At 50.2% G+C, this 20,019-nt stretch overlaps 1 protein-coding gene across 2 annotated transcripts in view; it reads right to left on the reverse strand.

The window, feature by feature from the left end:
* Nucleotides 1–20,019, reverse strand: part of AP2A1 (adaptor related protein complex 2 subunit alpha 1) — a 42,103-nt gene that overhangs the window by 7,211 nt on the left and 14,873 nt on the right. For both annotated transcript variants that reach the window (XR_008382973.1, XM_053604577.1), the window contains exons 2-7: nucleotides 19,199–19,267; nucleotides 18,934–19,076; nucleotides 18,530–18,723; nucleotides 10,291–10,420; nucleotides 9,645–9,746; nucleotides 6,889–6,997 (exon numbers count right to left, since the gene is read on the reverse strand). Coding sequence is in view for 1 of the 2 variants with exons in the window: in XM_053604577.1 (XP_053460552.1) it covers nucleotides 6,889–6,997; nucleotides 9,645–9,746; nucleotides 10,291–10,420; nucleotides 18,530–18,723; nucleotides 18,934–19,076; nucleotides 19,199–19,267 (747 nt within the window). In the remaining variant the exon portion in view is untranslated. The remainder of the gene's footprint in view (nucleotides 1–6,888; nucleotides 6,998–9,644; nucleotides 9,747–10,290; nucleotides 10,421–18,529; nucleotides 18,724–18,933; nucleotides 19,077–19,198; nucleotides 19,268–20,019) is intronic.

Consider the following 20,019-nt stretch of genomic DNA (forward strand, 5'->3'; position numbering starts at 1 on the left):
CCAGGTCTATCACCATGAAACAGACAAATACTAATAACTGACATTTTTTGGAATATGACGTGTCATCAATATATAGAAAAGCTGTCTAGTATTCTAAAAAGTGTTGTTCCCGAATCTGGACATGAACCAGCTAGAGGTCAAATTAAAGGACACCGCAAGGTAGCAATCATCTAAAACCAGACCTCTGGACACAAAGCTACACAACACTCCTGGTTTCTCCAAAAACAGGTGGGGCGGAGTATACATACTAGGCTAGAAGAAATCACAAAGCTGTAATCCTGTAATCCAATTGAATATGTAATCCTTTAATTTACTCTAAAGTCTTTTTTTTTTTTTTTTGTAGAGACAGTCTCACTGTACAGCCCTCAGGTAGAGTGCCGTGGTGTCACATGGCTCACAGCAACCTCTAACTCTTGGGCTTACATGATTCTCTTGCCTTAGCCTCCTGAGCAGCTGGGACTACAGGCGCGCGCCACAACGCCCAGCTATACTCTAAAAGTCTTAAAAATAATGCCAGACAGACACTTATTAAGAGTATGAACGGTGCCTGGACAATGGATGACACTAGAGTTATTTTGAGTCTTCTAAGGTATGATAATGGCACTGTGGCTTTATAGTGCTCTTGTGGGGACATGTGGGGAAACATCTGGGAGTTGGGGGAGCATTATGATGTCTGTAATATGCTTTGAAATAGTTTGGGTGAGAGAGTGAGTGAGAGTGCAAACACAGCAAGGTGTTAACAATCACTGTGAGTCTAGGTGAAGGGCAACAGTGTTATACTGTCCTCTCAAGTTTTTTTGTTTGTTTTGAGACAGAGCCTCAAGCATTGCCCTGGGCAGAGTGCCGTGGCATCACAGCTCACAGCAACCTCCAACTCTTGGGCTTAAGCGATTCTCTTGCCTTAGCCTCTGAAGTAACTAGGACTACAGGTGCCCAGCACAACGCCCAGCTATTTTTTGGTTGTAGTTGTCATTGTTGTTTGGCAGGCCCCGGGTTGGATTTGAACCTGCCAGCTCTGGTGTATGTGGCTGGCACCTTAGCCGCTTGAGCTACAGGCGCTGAGCCCTTTTTTTTGTTTTGTTTTGAGACAGAGTTTTACTTTGTCACCCTTGGTAGAGTGCCATGGTGTCATAGCTCACAGCAATCTCAAACTCTTGGGCTCAAGCAATTCTCTTGCCTCAGCCTCCCAAGTAGCTTAGACTATAGGTGCCTGCCACAATGCCCAGCTATTTTTAGAGACGAGGTCTCACTCTGGCTCAAGCTAGTCTCGAACCCATGAGCTCAGGCAATCCACCCACCTTGGCCTCCCAAGTGCTAGGACCACACCCGGCCAAGTTATCATTTTTGTTTTTATTGAGACAGTTTCACTACATCCCCCTGGGCAGAGTGCCATCGTGTTATAGCTCACAGCAACCTCAAACTCCTGGGTTCAAATGATCCTCCTGGCTCTGTCTCTCACAGTAGCCAGGACTATAGGGGCTCATCACAACATCAAGCTAGTTTTTTATTTTTATTATTTATTTTTATTGAGACAGAGTCTCTCTAGGTTGCCCTTGGTAGAGTACCGTGGCATCACAGCTCACAGCAACCTCCAACTCTCGGGCTTAAGCGATTCTCAATGCCCAGCTATTTTTTGGTTTAGTTGTTTAGCTGGCCTGGGCTGGGTTCGAACACGCCACCCTTGGTGCATGTGGCTGGCACTGTAACCACTGTGCCTCGGGCGCTGAGCCTAGTTTTTTATTTTCAGTAGAGATGGGGTCTCACTCTTCCTCACGCTGGTCTCGAAGTCTGGAGCTCAAGGGATATACCTGACCTGCCTCAGCCTCCCAGAGTTCTAGAATTATAGGTGTGAGACACAGTGCCCAGCACTCTTAAGTTATCTTTATATTTGAAACTGTTTTAAGAGTTCAAAGGGGGAGGATCACTTGAACTCAGGAGTTGCAGGCTGCAGTGCACTACTGACTGCACCTGTGACTAGCCACTGCACTCTGTACTCCAGCCTGAGCAACAGAGGGAGACCCTGTCTTTTTCTTTTTTTTTTTTTTTTTTAAAGACAGAGTCTCGGCTTGGCACCAGCCACATACACATGAGCTGGCAGATTCAAATCCAGCCCGGGCCCACCAAACAACAATGACAGCTGCAACCAAAATATAGCTGGGCATTGTGGCGGGCGCCTATAGTCCCAGTTACTTGGGAGGCAGACACAGGAGAACCTCTTGAGCCCAGGAGTTGGAGGTTGCTGTGAGCTGTGATGATACAGTACTCTACAGCTTGAGGCTCTGTCTCAAAAAAGAGAGTCTCATTTTGTCACCCTCAGTAGAGTGCCCTGGCGTCTCAGCTCACAGCAACCTCAAACTCGGGGTTCAAGCAATCCTCTTCCCTCAGCCTCCCAAACAGTTGGGATTATAGGCGTTCCCCACAACACCTGGCTATTTTTTAGAGACAGGGTCTCGCTCTTGCTTAGTCTAGTCTCGAAATCGTGACCTCAAGTAATCCACTCGTGTTGGCCTCTCAAGTGCTAGGATTACAGTTGTGGCACCCAGCTGAGAGCTTGTCTTTAAAAAAAAATTTTTAGGGGCGGTGCCTGTGGCTCAAAGGAGTAGGGCGCCGGCCCCATATGCCGGAGGTGGTGGGTTCAAACCCAGCCCCGGCCAAAAAAAAAATTTTTTTAGGGCGACACCTGTGGCTCAGTGAGTAGGGCCCCGGCCCCATACACTGAGGGTGGTGGGTTCAAACCCAGCCCCAGCCAAACTGCAACAAAAAACAGCCAGGCATTGTGGCGGGCGTCTGTAGTCCCAGCTACTTGGGAGGCTAAGGCAAGAGAATCGCTTAAGCCCAGGAGTCAGAGGTTGCTGTGAGCTGTGACATCATAGCACTCTACCGAGAGTGATAAAGTAAGACCTATCTCTACAAAAAAAAAGAAAAATTTTTTTTAGGCTCGGTGCCTATAGCTCAACGGCTAGGGTGCCAGCCACATACACCAGGGCTGGTGGGTTCAAACCTGGCCCAGACCTGCTAAACAACAATGACAACTATAACAACAACAACAAAAAAAAGCTGGGCATTGTGGCAGGTGCCTGTAGTCCCAGCTACTTGGGAGGCTGAGGCAAGAGAATCGCTTAAGCCCAAGAATTCGCGGTTGCTGTGAGCAGTGATGCCACAGCACTATACTAGAGGTGACACAGTGAGACTCTGTCTCAAAAAAAAAAAAAAAAAATTTTATTTTAAACTCAAATTTGGGCCAGGCACGGTGGCTCACACCTGCAATCTTAGCATTCTGGGAGGCCAAGGTGGGAGGATCCCTTGATCTCTGGAGTTGGAGACCAGCCTGAGCAACAGCAAGACCCTTTCCCTAAGGCCAGACACGATGGCTCACGTCTATAATCCTAGCATGCTGGGAGGTCAAGGCAGGTGGACTGCCTGAGCTCAGGAGTTCAAAACCAGCCTGAGCTAGAAACCCTGTTTCTAAATATAGCCAGGAGTTGTGGTGAGCCCCTGTAATATCAGCTGCTCGGAAGGCCGAGGCAAGAGAATTGTTTGAGCCCAGGAGTCTGAGGTCACTGTGTGTTATGATACCACGGCACTCTACTGGAGGTGACAAAGTGAGACTGTCTCAAAAAGGAAAAAAAAAAGTGAGACTGTCTCAAAAAAGAAAAAATCTGGCTCAGTGCCTATAGCTCAGTGGCTAGGGTGCCGGCCACATATACCAGAAGTGGTAGACTTCGAACCCAGCCCAAGCCTGCCAAACAATGATAACTACAACCAAAAAAAAAAAAAAAATAGCCGGGTATTGTGTGCAGACGCCTGTAGTCCCAGCTACTTGGGAGGCTAAAGCAAGAGAATCACTTAAGCCCAAGAGTTTGAGGTTGCTGTGAGCTGTGACATGGCACTCTACCCAGGGCAGCAAAGTGAGACTTCGTCTCAAAAAAAAAAAAAAAACCCAAAAAAACAAACCTGAGGCAAGAGGATCATTGGAGCCCAAGAGTTGGAAGACGGTGTGAGCTATGGCACTACAGCACTCTACCCAGAGCAACAGCTTGAGACTCTGTCTCAAAACAAAGAAAGAAAAAAAATATAGGCTGGTGCCTGTATCTCAGTGGGTAGCGCACCAGCCACATACACATAGGGTGGCGGGTTCAAACCTGACCTCAGCCTAGTAAACAACAACAACAAAGAATAGCCAGGCGTTGTAGTGGCGCCTGTAGTCCCAGCTACTTGGGAGGCTGAGGCAAGAAAATTGCTTGAGCCCATGAGTTTGAGGTTGTTGTGAGCTATGACGCCACAACACTCCCCTGAGGGCGACAAAGTGAGACTCTGTCTCAAAAAATAAAAATATATATATATATATAAAGGTAAATTTGGCGTGGCACCTGTAGCACAGTGGTTATGGTGCCAGCTACATACACCAAAGTTGGTGGGTTTGAACTTGGCCTGGGCCAGCTAACCAACAGTGACAATTCTAACAAAAAATAGCTGGGCCACTGTGGTGGGTGCCTGTAGTCCTAGCTACTTGGGAGGCTGAGGCAAGAGAATTGCTTAAGCTCAAGAGTTTAAGGTAGCTGTGAGCTGTGATGCCACAGCACTCTACTCATCTACTCAGGGCAGCATAGTGAGACTCTGTCTCAAAAAAAAAATTGTGATTTACTCCTAAATATCTCAGAAAAAAATCAAGAGTATGAACACAGGCTCGGCACAGGCCTATAGTTCAAGCGGCTAAGGCGCCAGCCACATACACCAGAGCTGGCAGGTTTGAATCCAGCCCAGGCCTGCCAAACAACAATGACAACTACAACCAAAAAAAAAAAAAAAGAAAATAGCCGGGCATTGTGGCAGGTGCCTGTAGTCCCAGCTACTTGGGAGGCTGAGGCAAGAGAATCGCTTAAGCCCAGGAGTTGGAGGTTGATGTAAGCTATGATACCATGGCACTCTACCCAGGGTGACAGCTTGAGGCTGTGTCTCAAAAAAAAAAAAAAGAGTATGAACACAGATAAAATCTGAAGTTGAGGTAATGAAGTGTCTCTAGTTATCTGTATACTGGGAAATTTTTCTTTCTTTTCTTTTCTTGAGACAGAGTCTCACTTTGTCACTATGAGTAAGAGTGCCATGGTATAGCTCACAGCAACCTCAAACTCCTGGACTTAAGAGATTCTCTTGCCTTGGCCTCCTTAGTAGCTGCGACTACAGGTGCCTGCCACAATGCCCAGCTGTTTTTAGAGACAAGGACTTGCTCTGGCTCAGGCTGGTCTGGAACCAGTGAGCTCGGCTAATCCACCCGCATCGGCCTCCCAAGTGCTGGGATTATAGGCTTGAGCCACTTCTGGCAGATACTGGGAAATTTTTCAACAAAACAAAACAACTGCCTGGCAATGAACTGGAGGTAGCCCACTACCATCTGCTGAAAGGGGATGACACGGGGTTGGAGGTTCTTGTGGTCCAGCCCAGGAGCAGGGCGATGTCTGCAGTTCTTACAATGCTGAGGGTGAGAGGAAATGAGGTACCTGCCCTGGGTATACCCCAGAATACCAGCTGGTGCTTCTGAGATAGAAGAGGACTTAAGAGTGACCTAAGCCCTTCCTTACAGGATGAAAAAGAGGCCGAGAGAAGGCCAGGGACTTCCCTGGGGCTACCAAGCAGCATCTACCCCTGGCTTTACAAGCTGGGAGTGGCTTCTGGCATTGTCTACATCATAGACTCCGTCACCATGTTGCACACACCCACACACAAGGTACACTGATACACATGTATACTGACAAGCAAACAGACATGCACATCCAGATACGCTCAGATGTGCAGACACACAAGACACGAACACAGGTACATACACGCACGTACCCAATCATGTCTCACACACACACACCCCCATGCACACAGAGGGATGGACAGACATCATGCACATTGGCAGATACAGACACACAGACATATCCAAATCTGCACAGAGGGGTGCACAGACATGCACACACATCGATACATATTGACACAGAGACACACGTGCACACCTGGCTGGGGATATGTTGTTGGACTGAAGGGAAGTGGTACATAAGCACCTTCCATACACCAAGCCCTGGGCACAGGGTCCTGCAAAACTCCTGTGTGGGGCAGCACCTGTGGCTCAAAGGAGTAGGGTGCTGGCCCCATATGCTAGAGGTGGCAGGTTCAAGCCCAGCACCAGCCAAAAACTACAAAAAAAAAAAAAAAACTCCTGGGTGAGCTGAGATAGCTGAGGCAACAAAGCTTGGCTGCTCTGGGGAGCCCAGCCCCAGTGCACAGGGAGGGGTTTAGAGCACAGAGTCTAGAGGGAGGCTCTGCCACTCCCTTGCTGTCCATGCCTGGAACAGTGATGTCTCACCTTCAAGCTTCAGTTTCCTTGCTCACACCCTTCACTGTCTATTTGTTCTCGCCAGCTCTGTGGGGCAGGTGTAGACTCCCCTGCAGAGAACCTGGCTCACTATAGGAGCTTCATACATGTCAGCAGCTGTGTGAGCAGCAAGGGACAGTTCCCCACCAGATATGAAAACCCCTGTCAGAGCTATGCTAACTCAAATGGCCCACCACTGGCTGGGCAAACCTGGGCAAGGAATTCTAAGAAAACCTTCAAGCCTTAGGTTTCCTCCCTATAAAACAGGCACAATAACAACTCCAACCACAGTGCTGCAGTTCTCACTGGGGTCACGGGGACCCTGGCCTGTAGCAGGGGAACAGCCAAATGTCTGGTCTCCAGAGCTGCACAGGCCAGGCTCTGGGATCAGGGGTGCCTGGCCCCTAACCCCTGTGGGCACAGAACAGGGGCTAGAGGCACTATACCAGCTTAGGAGAAATCCCCACTTGCCCTGCCATGGGGTCGCAGTCCCCCATACCCTGATGGCAAACAGCCTGGGGGTCTGGTGTTACCTGGCGGGGGATAGCACTGTAGCAGCCGCAGAAGCTTCACTGAGAGCCAGGGCGCTGGGACAAAGTAGTAGGTGTAGTCCTGGAGGTCCGTGGAGGCCGAGGACACAATCTGGGGGGAGAAGATGGGTGAGGAATGGGAGGGTGGAGGCTGGTGGGGGCCTCATCGGCCCACAGGCTGGGGCACAACAAACACTGCACTGGGTAGCACTGTCACTGCAATAGTTTTAGGGAACAGGAAACTGAAGCTCAGGGAGCAAGAAGGAAAGCCTTGGGCACTGACACCACAAACAGGTACATACAGGTACACAGTGGGAGGGAATGGGATTAAGCCCAGGGCTGATTGATTTTCCAAGTAATGCTGGTGCCTGGTGGGCAGGAAGTATCTGCTGATTCCCTTCCACGTGATAGTCCCTTGCCCAGGCCAGGTCCTCACTCTTGAGCCTCCCACTGCCTCAGGCTGTCTTCATTAGCATGCATAACACCCTGACTCTCTGGGGTGGTTTCCTTGCAGCTCTCCCTCAAGGCTGTAAGCTACTCAGGGCAGGAATTCGGTCCAGCTGGGTCCCTAAGCCTAATACCAGGTCAGACAGGAAGCAGATTCAGAGAAGAGGTGGTGAATTAGAGAAAGATCCAAAGGTCATGTGACTTTTTTTCCTTTGAAACAGAGTTTCACTATGTCACCTCCAATTGAGTGCTGTAGTATCACAGCTCACAGCAACCTTAAACTCTTCAGCTTATGCAATTCTCTTGCCTCAGCCTCCTGAGTAGCTGGGACTACAGGTGCCCGTCACAATGCCCAGCTGTATATGTATTCTGTTATTGTTATAGTAGTTGTTTTTTCAGCAGGTCTGGGCCAGGTTGTTGTAGCTGTCGTCGTTTTGTAGCAGCTCCGGGTCGGTGTATGTGGCCGGCACTCTAACCACTGAACTATGGGCGCTGAGCTGGTCATGTGACTTGTTTTTCCTCATAGTGGACTTCTAGTTCTACCTTTAAAACCCACTCTTTGGGCGGCGCCTGTGGCTCAGTCGGTAAGACGCCGGCCCCATATTCCGAGGGTGGCGGGTTCAAACCCGGCCCCAGCCAAACTGCAACAAAAAAATAGCCTGGCTTTATGGTGGGCGCCTGTAGTCCCAGCTGCTCGGGAGGCTGAGGCAAGAGAATTGCCTAGGAGTCGGAGGTTGCTGTGAGCTGTGTGAGGCCACGGCACTCTACCCGAGGGCGGTACAGGGAGACTGTCTCTACAAAAAAAAAAAAAAAGGAAGGCAGCGCCTATGGCTCAAAGGAGTAGGGTGCAGGTCCCCTATGCCGGAGGTGGTGGGTTCAAACCCAGCCCCAGACAAAAAGAAAAAAAACAAAACAAAAAACTAAACCCTCTTCAGGAAGCACTCCCACAATGCTCTGCACCACCTCCAAGCTGGATGTGCACTGTCCCCACTGTCACTGTGTCTCCTGCACCAGCCTGGCACACAGATATTCAGATATGTGGAGACTGAATATAATAATGATTGAATGCAGGAGCCAGCATGGTGTTCTCTTCCTACTTGCCCAGGAAACATGTTGAATCTCCAAGTCTCAATTCAGGGATCACCTCCCCCAGGAAGTCTTCATGGACTTGCAGGCTGGGTTAAACACCTCCCACAGTGGGTGGTGCCCATGGCTCAGTAGGTAGGGCGCTGGGCCCCATATACAGAGAGTGGTAAGTTGGAACCCAGCCCCGGCCAAACTGTAACAAAAAATAGCCGGGCGTTGTGGTGGGTGCCTGTAATCCCAGCTACTTGGGAGGCTGAGGCAAGAGAATGGCCTAAGCCAAAGATCTGGGGGTTGCTGTGAGCTGTGACGCCACAGCACTCTACCGAGGGCGATAAAGTGAGACTCTGTCTCAAAAAATGTCTCAGCGCCTGGGGCTCAAGCGGCTAAGGCACCAGCCACATACACCTGAGCTAGTGGGTTCAAATCCAGCCCGGGCTGCCAAACAACAATGACGGCTGCAACCAAAAAAATAGCTGGGCATTGTGGCAAGTGCCTGTGGCCAGCAATTTGGGAGGCGGAGGCAGGAGAATCGCTTGAGCTCAGGAGTTGGAGGTTGCTGTAAGCTGTGATACCACGGCAATCTACCCAGGGCGACAGCTTGAGGCTGTCTCAAAAAAAAAAACAAAACCCACCTCCCACGGGAGCCCTACGCTGCCTCCATCATCACACAAACCACCCTTTTGTGATAATCTGTGACTGAGTCACCTCCCCTGCAACACGCTCCTCTCCCCAGCAGGACAGGGAGCTTCTAGAGTGCACAGCTTTGGTCTGACTCATTTGTGTCCTTGGTGTCATCCCACACAGAGCCTAGCACACAGGAGGCCTCAGGGGATGTTTTCAGGACAGGTGTGAAGGAGGTGAGAGGTCTGCAAGGCAGGAGTGAAGGAGACAGGAGTGAAGGAGATTATCTGAGGAAGAGGGGACAGGAGGAGGGAGACAGGAGGGCAGCTCTTGCTTCCCAGGGGGCCTGCCCAGGCCTCACTCAGAGCACATCATTCCCAGCACTGCTATTATCCCCACTGAACAGATGGGGCCACTGAAGCCCAGAAAGGTGAAGCCACTTGCCTAGGGCCACTCAGCCAGGAAGGAGTCAATGACTCCAGCCTCCTCTCCCTGAGTTTGTAACCAATGGCCTTGGCTGCCTCTCAGAGAAAGGGAGGGGGAGGTATCAGAGGACACAGGGATACCAGTGCCATTCCCACAGCCAGCACCTAGACTTCTCCTACCCGGCTCAGGCGAGACACGGCCAGGGAGATGCATGTCTTGAAGTCATCTGGGTTCTTCTTGCAGAGACAAGTGATGAGACTGACAGCGGCTGTGACTACTCCCTACAGGGGGCAAGTGAGCCAGGTCAGGGCCTGGGGGAGGGTCTGACCAGGGACAGGTATCAGGCTGAGGCATGTGTGCACTTGGGATGGGATAAGGAGACAGAGGGGACCATCACCAACATGGACCTAGGTGTCTGAGGTGCCCCTGAGAGGGTTCCAGGCATCCAGGTAAGGAGCAATAGCAATAGTAGGACTGGGGCTGGGACAGAGGTTAGAGTTTTTGTGCTGGCTGGACAGGTGATGGAAGTTGCTGTGGAATCTCCAGTCTAGGAGAAGAGGCTAGCCTGGAGATTCCACAGCAACTGAGGGCTGGACAAGTGATGGGTGCTGGGATCAATGAAAGGGACCCCTGGGCAACCAGGTAGCTCAGGAATGGGGGTAGGAGGCACTACCTTAGGTAATGAGCACTGGAGATCAGGGTCTCTGGGTACCTGGACCAATGTCAGGGATGAAAGTGGGGAACCTCAGGCATCAGGGGTGGAGAGGGCAGGGAGGGTTGTCTCTGAGAAGCTGGGTGAGCATGATTAGGGGCCCGGGGCCTCACCATGTGCTGGTCATTGAGTAAGTGTACCACACGGGCTGTCCACTCGCCCATGGGCACCAGGTCGGGTGAGGCCTTGTAGAGCCGCAGCAGGCACAGGGCTGCGCTCTGCTTCACACTGTCCATGCTGTCCCTGTGGGAGGCAACATGGGGTGGAGGCCGCTGGAGTCAGTGGGACCCCAGCACCCCATACTTCCTCTCCTCTGTTGCTCCTCCCAGGAAGATAGAGAGTCCAGCTGACCCAGGATCAAGTCCAGTGATGTTCATCCCCTAGGACTCAGCCTTCTCCACCTGTAGACCTGATTGTCCCAAAGCAACCTCTGGGTGATTGGCGGGGCTTAGCACAACAATGGAGCCTGGCTTTGCACCTTCCTGTGCTCGCCAAGCTTGCACTGAGCACCTGCTGGGCAGAGGGCCCTGCCTGGGGAGAGAAGAGGGCAAAGTGGTCCAATGGCTCAGCTCTTGGGGCATGTGCTCCAGCCAGGGCAATTAGCTTCTGCACAAAGACACACACACCAGATGCTGCTGGGCTTTGGTGCTTCGGACCAAACTGAAGCAAATAGGAGCAGAGGGCTGGGGGTGCTATTTTGGAGGATTGCCTCACTGATAAGGTGACAGGTGAATAAAAAACTAACTTCCCAGCTACTCAGGATGCTGAGGCAAGAGGATTGCCTAAGCCCAACAGCTGGAGGTTGCTGTGATGCCATGGCACTCAGTTACTGAGGGTGACAAAGCAAGACTCTGTCTCCAAAAATTAAAAAAAACAAAAAAACCTGACTAACTTAATGAGGCAAGATCGCAAATCCTTTGCAGCAGAATGTCCCAGGTGGAGAGAACAGCCTATGCCAAAGCCCTCAGCTGTGAGAGGAGAGGACTGCAGATAGGACAGGGAGGGGACAGAGGTCAGATCATGCAGGACCTTGTGGGTCACAGCAGGGACTTTGCTTTTCCCAGTAGGAGATGGGAGCCACTGCAGGTGGGCAGAGAAGCAAGGTGACGCTAACATGACAGCTATAAAAGATAACACCTAGAGCCCTCCAGCCCACCCCGCTCTATCACAGGCCCCTAAATGGATTAACACACTTGTTTTATCTTCACAACAAACTAGAAAATGGTACAGTTATTGGTGGCTGTTCCCAGAGCTGACTTTGGCAACTGTGCAGGTGAAAAATGGTTACATTCTGTGTATATTTTTTAAGGTGAAAACAGCTGAGCTTGCTGTGAGCTAGATGAAGAGGAAGAGGAAAGAGGGGACAAAGTGACCCTCAGGCTTCTGACCCAAGAGATATGGTGAGTGATGAAAGTGTTTGCTGCATGCGCGCCTAAGGCAAGAAAGACACACCAGGTGGAAGCCCAGGTTTGACTTGCTAATGAAATGCCCAAGAGGACACTGAGCAGCCTGTGGTCAGCAGGGCTGGTGCCTGAGGCCGTGTGCTCTCTAGTAAATCCCTTCTTTTCTGACCCACTGCATCATCCTTTCTTTCTTTTCATTTTTTTTTTCTTTTTTTTTTTTTTAGAGACAGAGTCTCACTTTAATGCCCTTGGTAGAGTACTGTGGCGTCACACAGCTCACAGCAACCTCCAACTCCTGGGCTTAGGCGATTCTCTTGCCTCAGCCTCCTGAGTAGCTGAGACTATAGCCCGCCACAACGCCTGGCTATTTTTTTGTTGCAGTTTGGCCAGGGCCGGGTTTGAACTCGCCACCCTCAGTATATGGGGCCAGCGCCCTACTCACTGAGCCACAGGCACCGCCCCTTTTTTTTCTGTAGAGACAGTTTCATTTTATTGTCCTCGGTAGAGTGCCGTGGCGTTACACTGCTCACAGCAACCTCCAACTCCTGGGCTTAGGCGATTCCCTTGTCTCAGCCTCCCGAGTAGGTGGGACTACAGGCGTTCATAGCTCACTGTACCCTCCAAGTCCTGGGTTTAAGTGATCCTCCCGTCTCAGCCTCCTCAGTAGCTGAGACAACAGGCCCATACCACCACACAAATACTTTTGTAGAGATAAGGTCTTATTATTGCCCAGGCTGGTCTCAAAGTCCTGGCCTCAAGCAATCCTCCCACCTCAGTCTCTGAAAGTGCTGCTGAGATTATAGGCGCGAGCCACCATGCCCAGCTGGTAGAGGATTTTTGATGAATGAAAATAAACTCCACTCACACACAATGTCCAGAACAGATCAATCCACGGACAGAAAGCAGACCAGTGGTGGCCAAGGCCTAGGTGCAGTGGGGTAATAGAGAGTTACTGCTAATGGGTATAGGGTCTCTTTCCTGAGGTGATGAAAATATTTTGGTATTAGTGGTAGTGGTTGTACATCATGAACATACTAAAATACCACTGAACTGTTTATCTCCATTAAGAAAAAGGCTCGGCCCCATAGCACAGTGGTTATGGCACCAGCCACATACATTGAGGCTGGCAGGTTCGAACCCAGCCTGGGCCAGCTAAACAACAATGACAACAACAACAACAAAATAGCTGAGTGTTGTGGCAGGCGCCTATAGTCCCAGTTACTTGGGAGGCTAAAGCAAAAGAATCGCTTGAGCCCAAGAAATGGAGGTTGCTGTGAGCTGTGACGCCACAGCACTCTACCAAGGGCGACATAGTGAGACTGTCTCAAAAAAAAAAAAAAGCCTCCCTAGTACTCTGGGAGGCCAAGGCAGGTGGACTGCCTGAGCTTACAGGTTCAAGACCAGCCTGAGCCAGAGCAACATCTCTTCACTAAAAATAGCCGAGCATTGTGGTGGGCACCTGGAGTTCCAGCTACGTTGGAGGCTGAGACAAGAGAATCGCTTGAGCCCATGAGTTTGAGGTTGCTGTGAGCTACGATGCTACAGCACTCTATTGGAGGCAACAAAGTGAGATACTCAGTGTCAAAAAAAAAAAATAGAAATAGTCGGGCATGGTGGCTCACACCTGTAATCCCAGCACTGTGGGAGGCTGAGGCAGGAGGATTGCTTGAGCTCAGGAGTTTGAGGCTTATTTGAGTGAGAGTGAGACCCCAACTCATGAAAAAAATAGAAAAACCCAGCCGGGTACTTCAGTGAGCACCTATAATCCCAGTGGCTTCGGAGGCTGAGGCAACAGGATCCCCACAGCCTGAGTCTGAGGTTGCAGTGAGCTACAATGCCATTGCAGCTGCTCAGGGCATAGGGTAGAATTCTGCCTCAACAAGAAAATAAATAAATAAATAAATAAATAAATAAAATAAAATAAAAAATGTTAAAGATCCTCCTTACAAGAAAAGTTCCTGGGCGGCACCTGTGGCTCAGTGGGTAGGGCACCAGAACCATATACCAAGGGTAGTGGTTTCAAACCCGGCCCCTGCCAAACTGCAACAAAAAATAGCCAGCTGTTGGGGTGGGCGCCTGTAGTCCCAGCTACTCGGGAGGCTGAGGCAAAAGAATCACCTAAGCCCAGGATTTGGAGGTTTCTGCGAGCTCTCACACCACGGCACTCTACTGAGGGCGATAAAGTGAGACTCTGTCTCTAAAAAAAATCAAAGAAAGAAAGAAAAAGAAAAGTTCCTCTGTTCCTCTGTCACTGCCAAGGCCAACTTTCTGTTGAGAGCCCAGCTTAGACTCAAGACAGCTCCCTTCCCCACCGCTGCACCCTGGCAGGGTACTGCCCCCTAAGCATACTGGGATACCATAATCAGCCCCCATATGCATTTGCCATATTCATCTCCTTCCCCCTCAGGGTGGCCAGCGACTTCTGTCTCCCTAAGCCAATGCTGACTGCCTGTCCTTATCTTAACACTGGTGAGAGCATTTGCCATAACTGACCACTCCCTCCTCCATCAAAGTTCTTGGTGTTTTGAGTTACAGCCTGTTCTTCATTTTCCTTCCACAATCTGATCACACCTCCCACCCCTCTGCCAGAGAATTGCACACTGGGCTACCCCATGGCTCAGCCTTCAGGTGCTTCTCTTCCCTGTTCACATCCTCCCCAAGGAGCTTCCTCCAGCCTGTGACTTTAATGGCTATCTATCCCTGCCTGTCTGGTCAGATGGCCCCCAGCCATTATGGCTACGGGGCATTTGAACTATGATGAGTCCAAACTGAAATGCAAGGTGTATGCAAATCATATGTGGGATTATGAAAAGTTAGCACCAAGAAAGAATGCCAAATAAATAGCTAAACAGTAAATCCTAGGAAATAGAAAAATACCTATGCGTCAGTGGTGCCTGTGGCTCAGTGAGTAGGGCCCCAGCCCCATATACCGAGGGTGGCAGGTTCAAACCCAGCCCTGGTCAAACTGCAACAAAAAAATAGCTGGGCGATGTGGCAGGCGCCTGTGGTCCCAGCTACTCGGGAGGCTGAGGCAAGAGAATCGCGTAAGCCCAAGAACCGGAGGTTGCTGTGAGCTGTGACACCACAGCACTCCACCGAGGGTGACAAAGTGAGACTCTGTCTCTAAAAAAAAAAGAAAGCAAAAGAAAAATACCTATGTGGCATTTTAATATTTTTATTGCACAGTAGCAGTCTCACTCAGATCTCTCTCTCACCCAACACCTGTTAGTCCAACTCCTTCCCTAAAGTCTCTGCTCAGAGGTCTAATATGCACCTCAATTTCTCCATGGCCAAACCACACACTGCTCCTGCCCTCCCTGATTAGTTCTACCCTAGTCTTCATCACATGGAGGAATGGTCTGCCATCACTTACCCACCTGTTCACATTCTTTCCCTTCTCTTTTTCTAAAACGCTAAATAGCATTATGTTAGACTTTGTCTTCCATGATTCTTAGTCTCTCTTTCTAAAATCTCCATCTCTGTTTCCCTATGCCACATTCTGATGACTTCCTTCAGTCTACTGTTTGCTAATTATGGCTTTGGCTGTGTCTATTTTGCTGTTAAACTGCACCACTTAACTTTCTAAAAATCCAATTACATTTTCCATTACTTTTTTTTTTTTGAGACAGAGCCTCAAGCTGTTGCCCTGGGTAGAGTGCCATGGCATCACAGCTCACAGCAACCTCAAATTCTTGGGCTCAAGCAATTCTCCTGCCTCCACCTCCCAGGTAGTTGGGACTACAGGTGTCCGCCACAACAACCAGCTATTTTTTGGTTGCAGCTGTAGTTGTTTGGTGGGCCTGAGTTGGATTCGAACACGCCAACTCTGGTGTACATGGCTGGCGCCTTAGCCGCTTGAGCCAGAGGCACCAAGCCTTCCATTACTTTTTTCTTTTTTTTTTTTTTTTGTAGAGACAGAGTCTCACTTTATGGCCCACGGTAGAGTGCCGTGGCCTCACACAGCTCACAGCAACCTCCAACTCCTGGGCTTAGGCGATTCTCTTGCCTCAGCCTCCCGAGTAGCTGGGACTACAGGCGCCTGCCACAGTGCCCGGATATTTTTTTGTTGCAGTTCGGCCAGGGTCGGATTTGAACCCGCCACCCTCAGTATATGGGGCCGGCGCCTTACCGACTGAGCCACAGGCGCCACCCGTCATCTTTTTAAACCTCTTATTTCTTAAAACATATTAAACATTGGGTGGCGCCTGTGGCTCAAAGGAGTGGGGCATGGGCCCCATATGCTGGAGGTGGCGGGTTCGGGCCCAGCCCCGGCCAAAAACTGCAAAAAAAAAAAAATACATATTAAACATACTTATTTTACATTCTGTATAATTCTAATTCTAATGTTATTTTCAGTTTTATTTCTGTTGGTTCTCCTCATGGTGTCTTACATCCTGTGTTTAGTGATTTTTGGCTGTGAACTATTCATGTCACAGATGAATAGCTTAGAGCTTCATCTGTGGAAGATATCGAGGCCTGTGGTGAAAATGAGTTTCTTATGTTTGGTTCTGTTAGACACTGAGTTATCACTGGTTTGCATCACTTTAAATTAAAGGTTGACTTGGGATTTTTGAACTATCCAGGTAGGGTAAAATCAGGCTGAGAACCAGTCCGAGAGCTATTCTTTGCCAAGGTTTGAGACAGGCAATTGTGCTTAAAGTCCCCAAAGGGGTTTATTTCTAGGTCATTCTCACTTTGAGGTGTACAAAGCCTCTTCTTAGATAAACTTCCTTCTATTCCCAGAGGCTACAGGGCCTCCAAACTAATACCCGGGTTCACTCAGTTCAGAAAATCTGCCTCTGCAATTCTGCTCATCTCTCTGGGTGCCAGACTTCTCTTAGCTTGTGGCCCATGTGCTCCTTATTTTCTGGCTAGCTCATGAATCCATGAAAAGATACTTTCTTTTCTCTTTTACATAATATTGATGTTTCCTTTTTTTTTTTTTTGTAGAGACAGAGTCTCACTGTACCGCCCTCAGGTAGAATGCCGTGGCATCACACGGCTCACAGCAACCTCCAACTCTTGGGCCTACACGACTCTCCTGCCTCAGCCTCCCGAGCAGCTGGGACTACAGGCGCCCGCCACAATGCCCGGCTATTTTTCTTTGCAGTTTGACCGGGGCTGGGTTTGAACCCGCCACCCTCGGTATATGGGGCCGGCGCCCCACTCACTGAGCCACAGGCGCCGCCCAATACTGATGTTTCAACAAAAACATCTGTCTGGGCTCAGCACTTGTAGCCCTGGTTAGGGTGCTGGCCACATATACTGAGGCAGGTGGGTTCAAACCCAGCGCGGGCCTGCTACAACAATGACAACTGCAACCAAAAAGTAGCCTGGCGTTGTGGCGGGTACCTGTAGCCCCAGCTACTTGGGAGGCTAAGAAAAAAGAATCGCTTAAAGAATCACTTAAGCCCAAGAGTTTGAGGTTGCTGTGAGCTGTGACGCCACAGCACTTTACCAAAGGTGACATAATAAGACTCTGTCTCAAAACAAACCAAAAACCTCATCTGTCTGGGACCTTGTCAACCAGCTCCAGAAATAGAAATCCCACCTGTGCTCACACTAGTCGGGCGGTGCCTGTGGCTCAGTGAGTAGGGCACTGGCCCCATATACCAACGGTGGCGGGTTTGAATCCGGCCTTGGCCAAACTGCACCTCGGCATTGTGGCAGGTGCCTGTAGTCCCAGCTACTCGGGAGGCTGAGGCAAGAAAATCACCTAAACCCAAGAGCTGGAGGTTGCTGTGATCTGTGACTCCACAACACTCTACCAAGGGCGACAAAATGAGACTCTGCCTCTAAAATAAAATAAAACACCAATCACTCCCATTTCAGTTAGAATAACTCCAACCCCGTCTAACTGTCTTTCATGTTCACTTGTACTCCTGCCACAGAGAAGTAAGTGGAAAGCTCGTGCCTACCTCAGATTCTTTGCCACTTGCTAACCCTTTTGCTTGGGACACTTTCTTCCAACTCTTAAAATGATTATCTTGTTCTCATCATTCCAGTCTCAAATTACACATCAGCTCCCTGGAGAGGCCTTCCCTGGCTAGTCTAACTTAATAGCCTCCCCCATTACCCCTGTTGCCCCTGATATCCCGGTTATTCTTCACAGCATTTGTCACTGCCTGAACTCATCTTCTTTACTTATGTATCTGCTGCCTGTGTCCCCCACTAGATGAAGCTCCCAAGGGGGGACATGACTCCCTGTTGTAATGACTGCCTCCCAGGTCCCAAACAGCAGCCAGTACATTGTAGATTGTCAAGAAAGATTTGCTCACTGACTTCTTGCCTCGGGATCTCCCCACTGCCCAATCCCACTTCCCTACATGTAGTATTTCTGTGGCTAAATACGACTCCTCACAAATGTCTTGGCCTGATGCCAATTCCTTGGGGAGGCCCTACCTGATCCCCCAGCTAGGTCAGGTAGTTCTACTAAGTCCCCTTAGAGGAATCTGTACTCCAAACCATAGTTTCAAGAGAGGAATTCTACATTATATCCTGCAATTTTTCCATCATTATTTATCTCCTACTCTAGACTATGAACACCAGGAGAGCAATGACCATGTCCATCTCTGGTCATGGCCATATCCCCCAGCAATCAGCATAGTACCTGGCACATGGTAGGTGTTCAAAAAACATTTGTCAAATGATTAGAGAAGATGCAGAAGTTCTTGAGGGCTGTCACCAACATAGCTTAAGGTTATCCCCATGTATACAAGATGTTAAAGCTCTGCCTAGGGCTTTAACAGTATCCCACTGGCTTTCAAGGGAAAAGCAGCAAGGGAAACACCAGCAAGTCTGCTTGGTGAGATGAGAAGAGACAACTACTGAGGTCCCTAGCCCAGCATCAGCCCCCAGCTGGGAGACACAACCTCTTTGAGACGCAAACTTGGCTGGGTCATTTTCCATATTCCCCTGCCCTCTGCCCAAGGGGTCCCTAGGGCCTTACCCGGCCACCAGGATGCGGGGGATGTCTGCAGCAAAAGCCTCGCCCATCTCACGGCTGCCCACATTAGCAATACAATGCAGGGCCAGGCACATGAAGGTGGGGTTTCGGCTGGCCAGGTCATTCTTGATGGCATTGTTGATGAGCCGGATCAGCTCTGAGTTTGAGTTCACCAGCACAGAGATGAACAGGTAACCCTGGGTAGGGAGGGAGGTAGATGTCTGGGAGCCTGTGCCTAAGTGGACCCAGCCCCCAATCCTCAGGCCCTAAGAGGCTGTACTTCCAGCCCCTTTTCCCTCAGCCCCAGAGTCCAGATACCCTTCCCTCAGACCCAGGGGTCCAGCCCCCTAGCCCTTCTTCCCCCAGAGCCACGGGTCCAGCCCCTCATTCCTCCTCCCCAGACTTACTATCTGCTTCTCTGTGTACTTATTGGAGCTAAGCAGGTTCACAGCCTCCATGTGCCCAAAGTCAATGTCATGGCCAAGCAGGAAGATGAAGAGCAGTTTGCACACATATTTTTTCTTACTGTACCCATCCAAAGCTTTGTCCCCTGGGGCCAGTGGAAGGAGGAAAAGGGAGCCAAAAATGAGGAAAGATCACAGTACAAATTCCAGGAGTCCTGGCTCTCAGCTTCCTTCTCCCTCAGAATCGGAGTCTGAGCCCCCAACCTACCTTTGAACTTGGAGCGGATGTTTGCCAGTTCTTTGTTGATTCTCTTAATCTCCGCTTCCTTGCTCTTACCTGGGGAGAGGAGAAGGAAGGCTGGTGGTGAGGGGCCCGGAGAGCTCAGTCACTGTCCCTGGCACGGCCCCGCCCAGCTAGAAGGCAGATTTCCACCCTGGGCTCCAGGCCTTGGGGCTTTGGGCAGATCTGTCTTTGGCTGGGAGCTTCAGAGGGAAGAACCAGGGCACACTGAACCAGAGAAGCCCAGTTCATACTTCTGGGCTGTCCTTAACTTTCTCTCTCCTTCCAATTCTCACTGTGGCCCCTGCCCTGCCCTGCGGGCTCCTGGGGCTCTCTTGTTCACCTCTCAGGGCTGTGGAAGCCTTCCTTAAGGGCTCCAGTACCAGCCCCCAGCACACATAATAAGTAGGTGACCAATGAATGAATGAAGCTCAGCTAGCTGCCTTCTGGCTGTCCTCACGACCCCACCCCTAAAGGTGTCTCCTCCCCTAGTTCTCAATCCCATTAAGGTCCCACTGTCTACCAGGTCAGAACCTCAAGTGCTGTCCTTGACCCTTCCCTCCTCATGGCCATGGCCTTATGATGTCCTGCCTGGCCTGCTCCCTACTGCCTGCCACCTCTGGCCACCAGCCTCTTCTCAACTTGTCTGCCTAGGACATTCCTACACCTTTGATAAGACCTTCTTGTGGACTGACTCCAGAAAGCCCCCCAACCCCACAAGCTAGGTCCCATGCTTCCTCTGTACTCCCAGTGCCCTGAGGCACCCCTTTCAGAGCATGCTCTGACTACATGATGACCAGGTCCCAGCT

Source organism: Nycticebus coucang, chromosome 10 (assembly GCF_027406575.1).
Source record: "Nycticebus coucang isolate mNycCou1 chromosome 10, mNycCou1.pri, whole genome shotgun sequence".
NCBI lineage: Eukaryota > Metazoa > Chordata > Mammalia > Primates > Lorisidae > Nycticebus > Nycticebus coucang.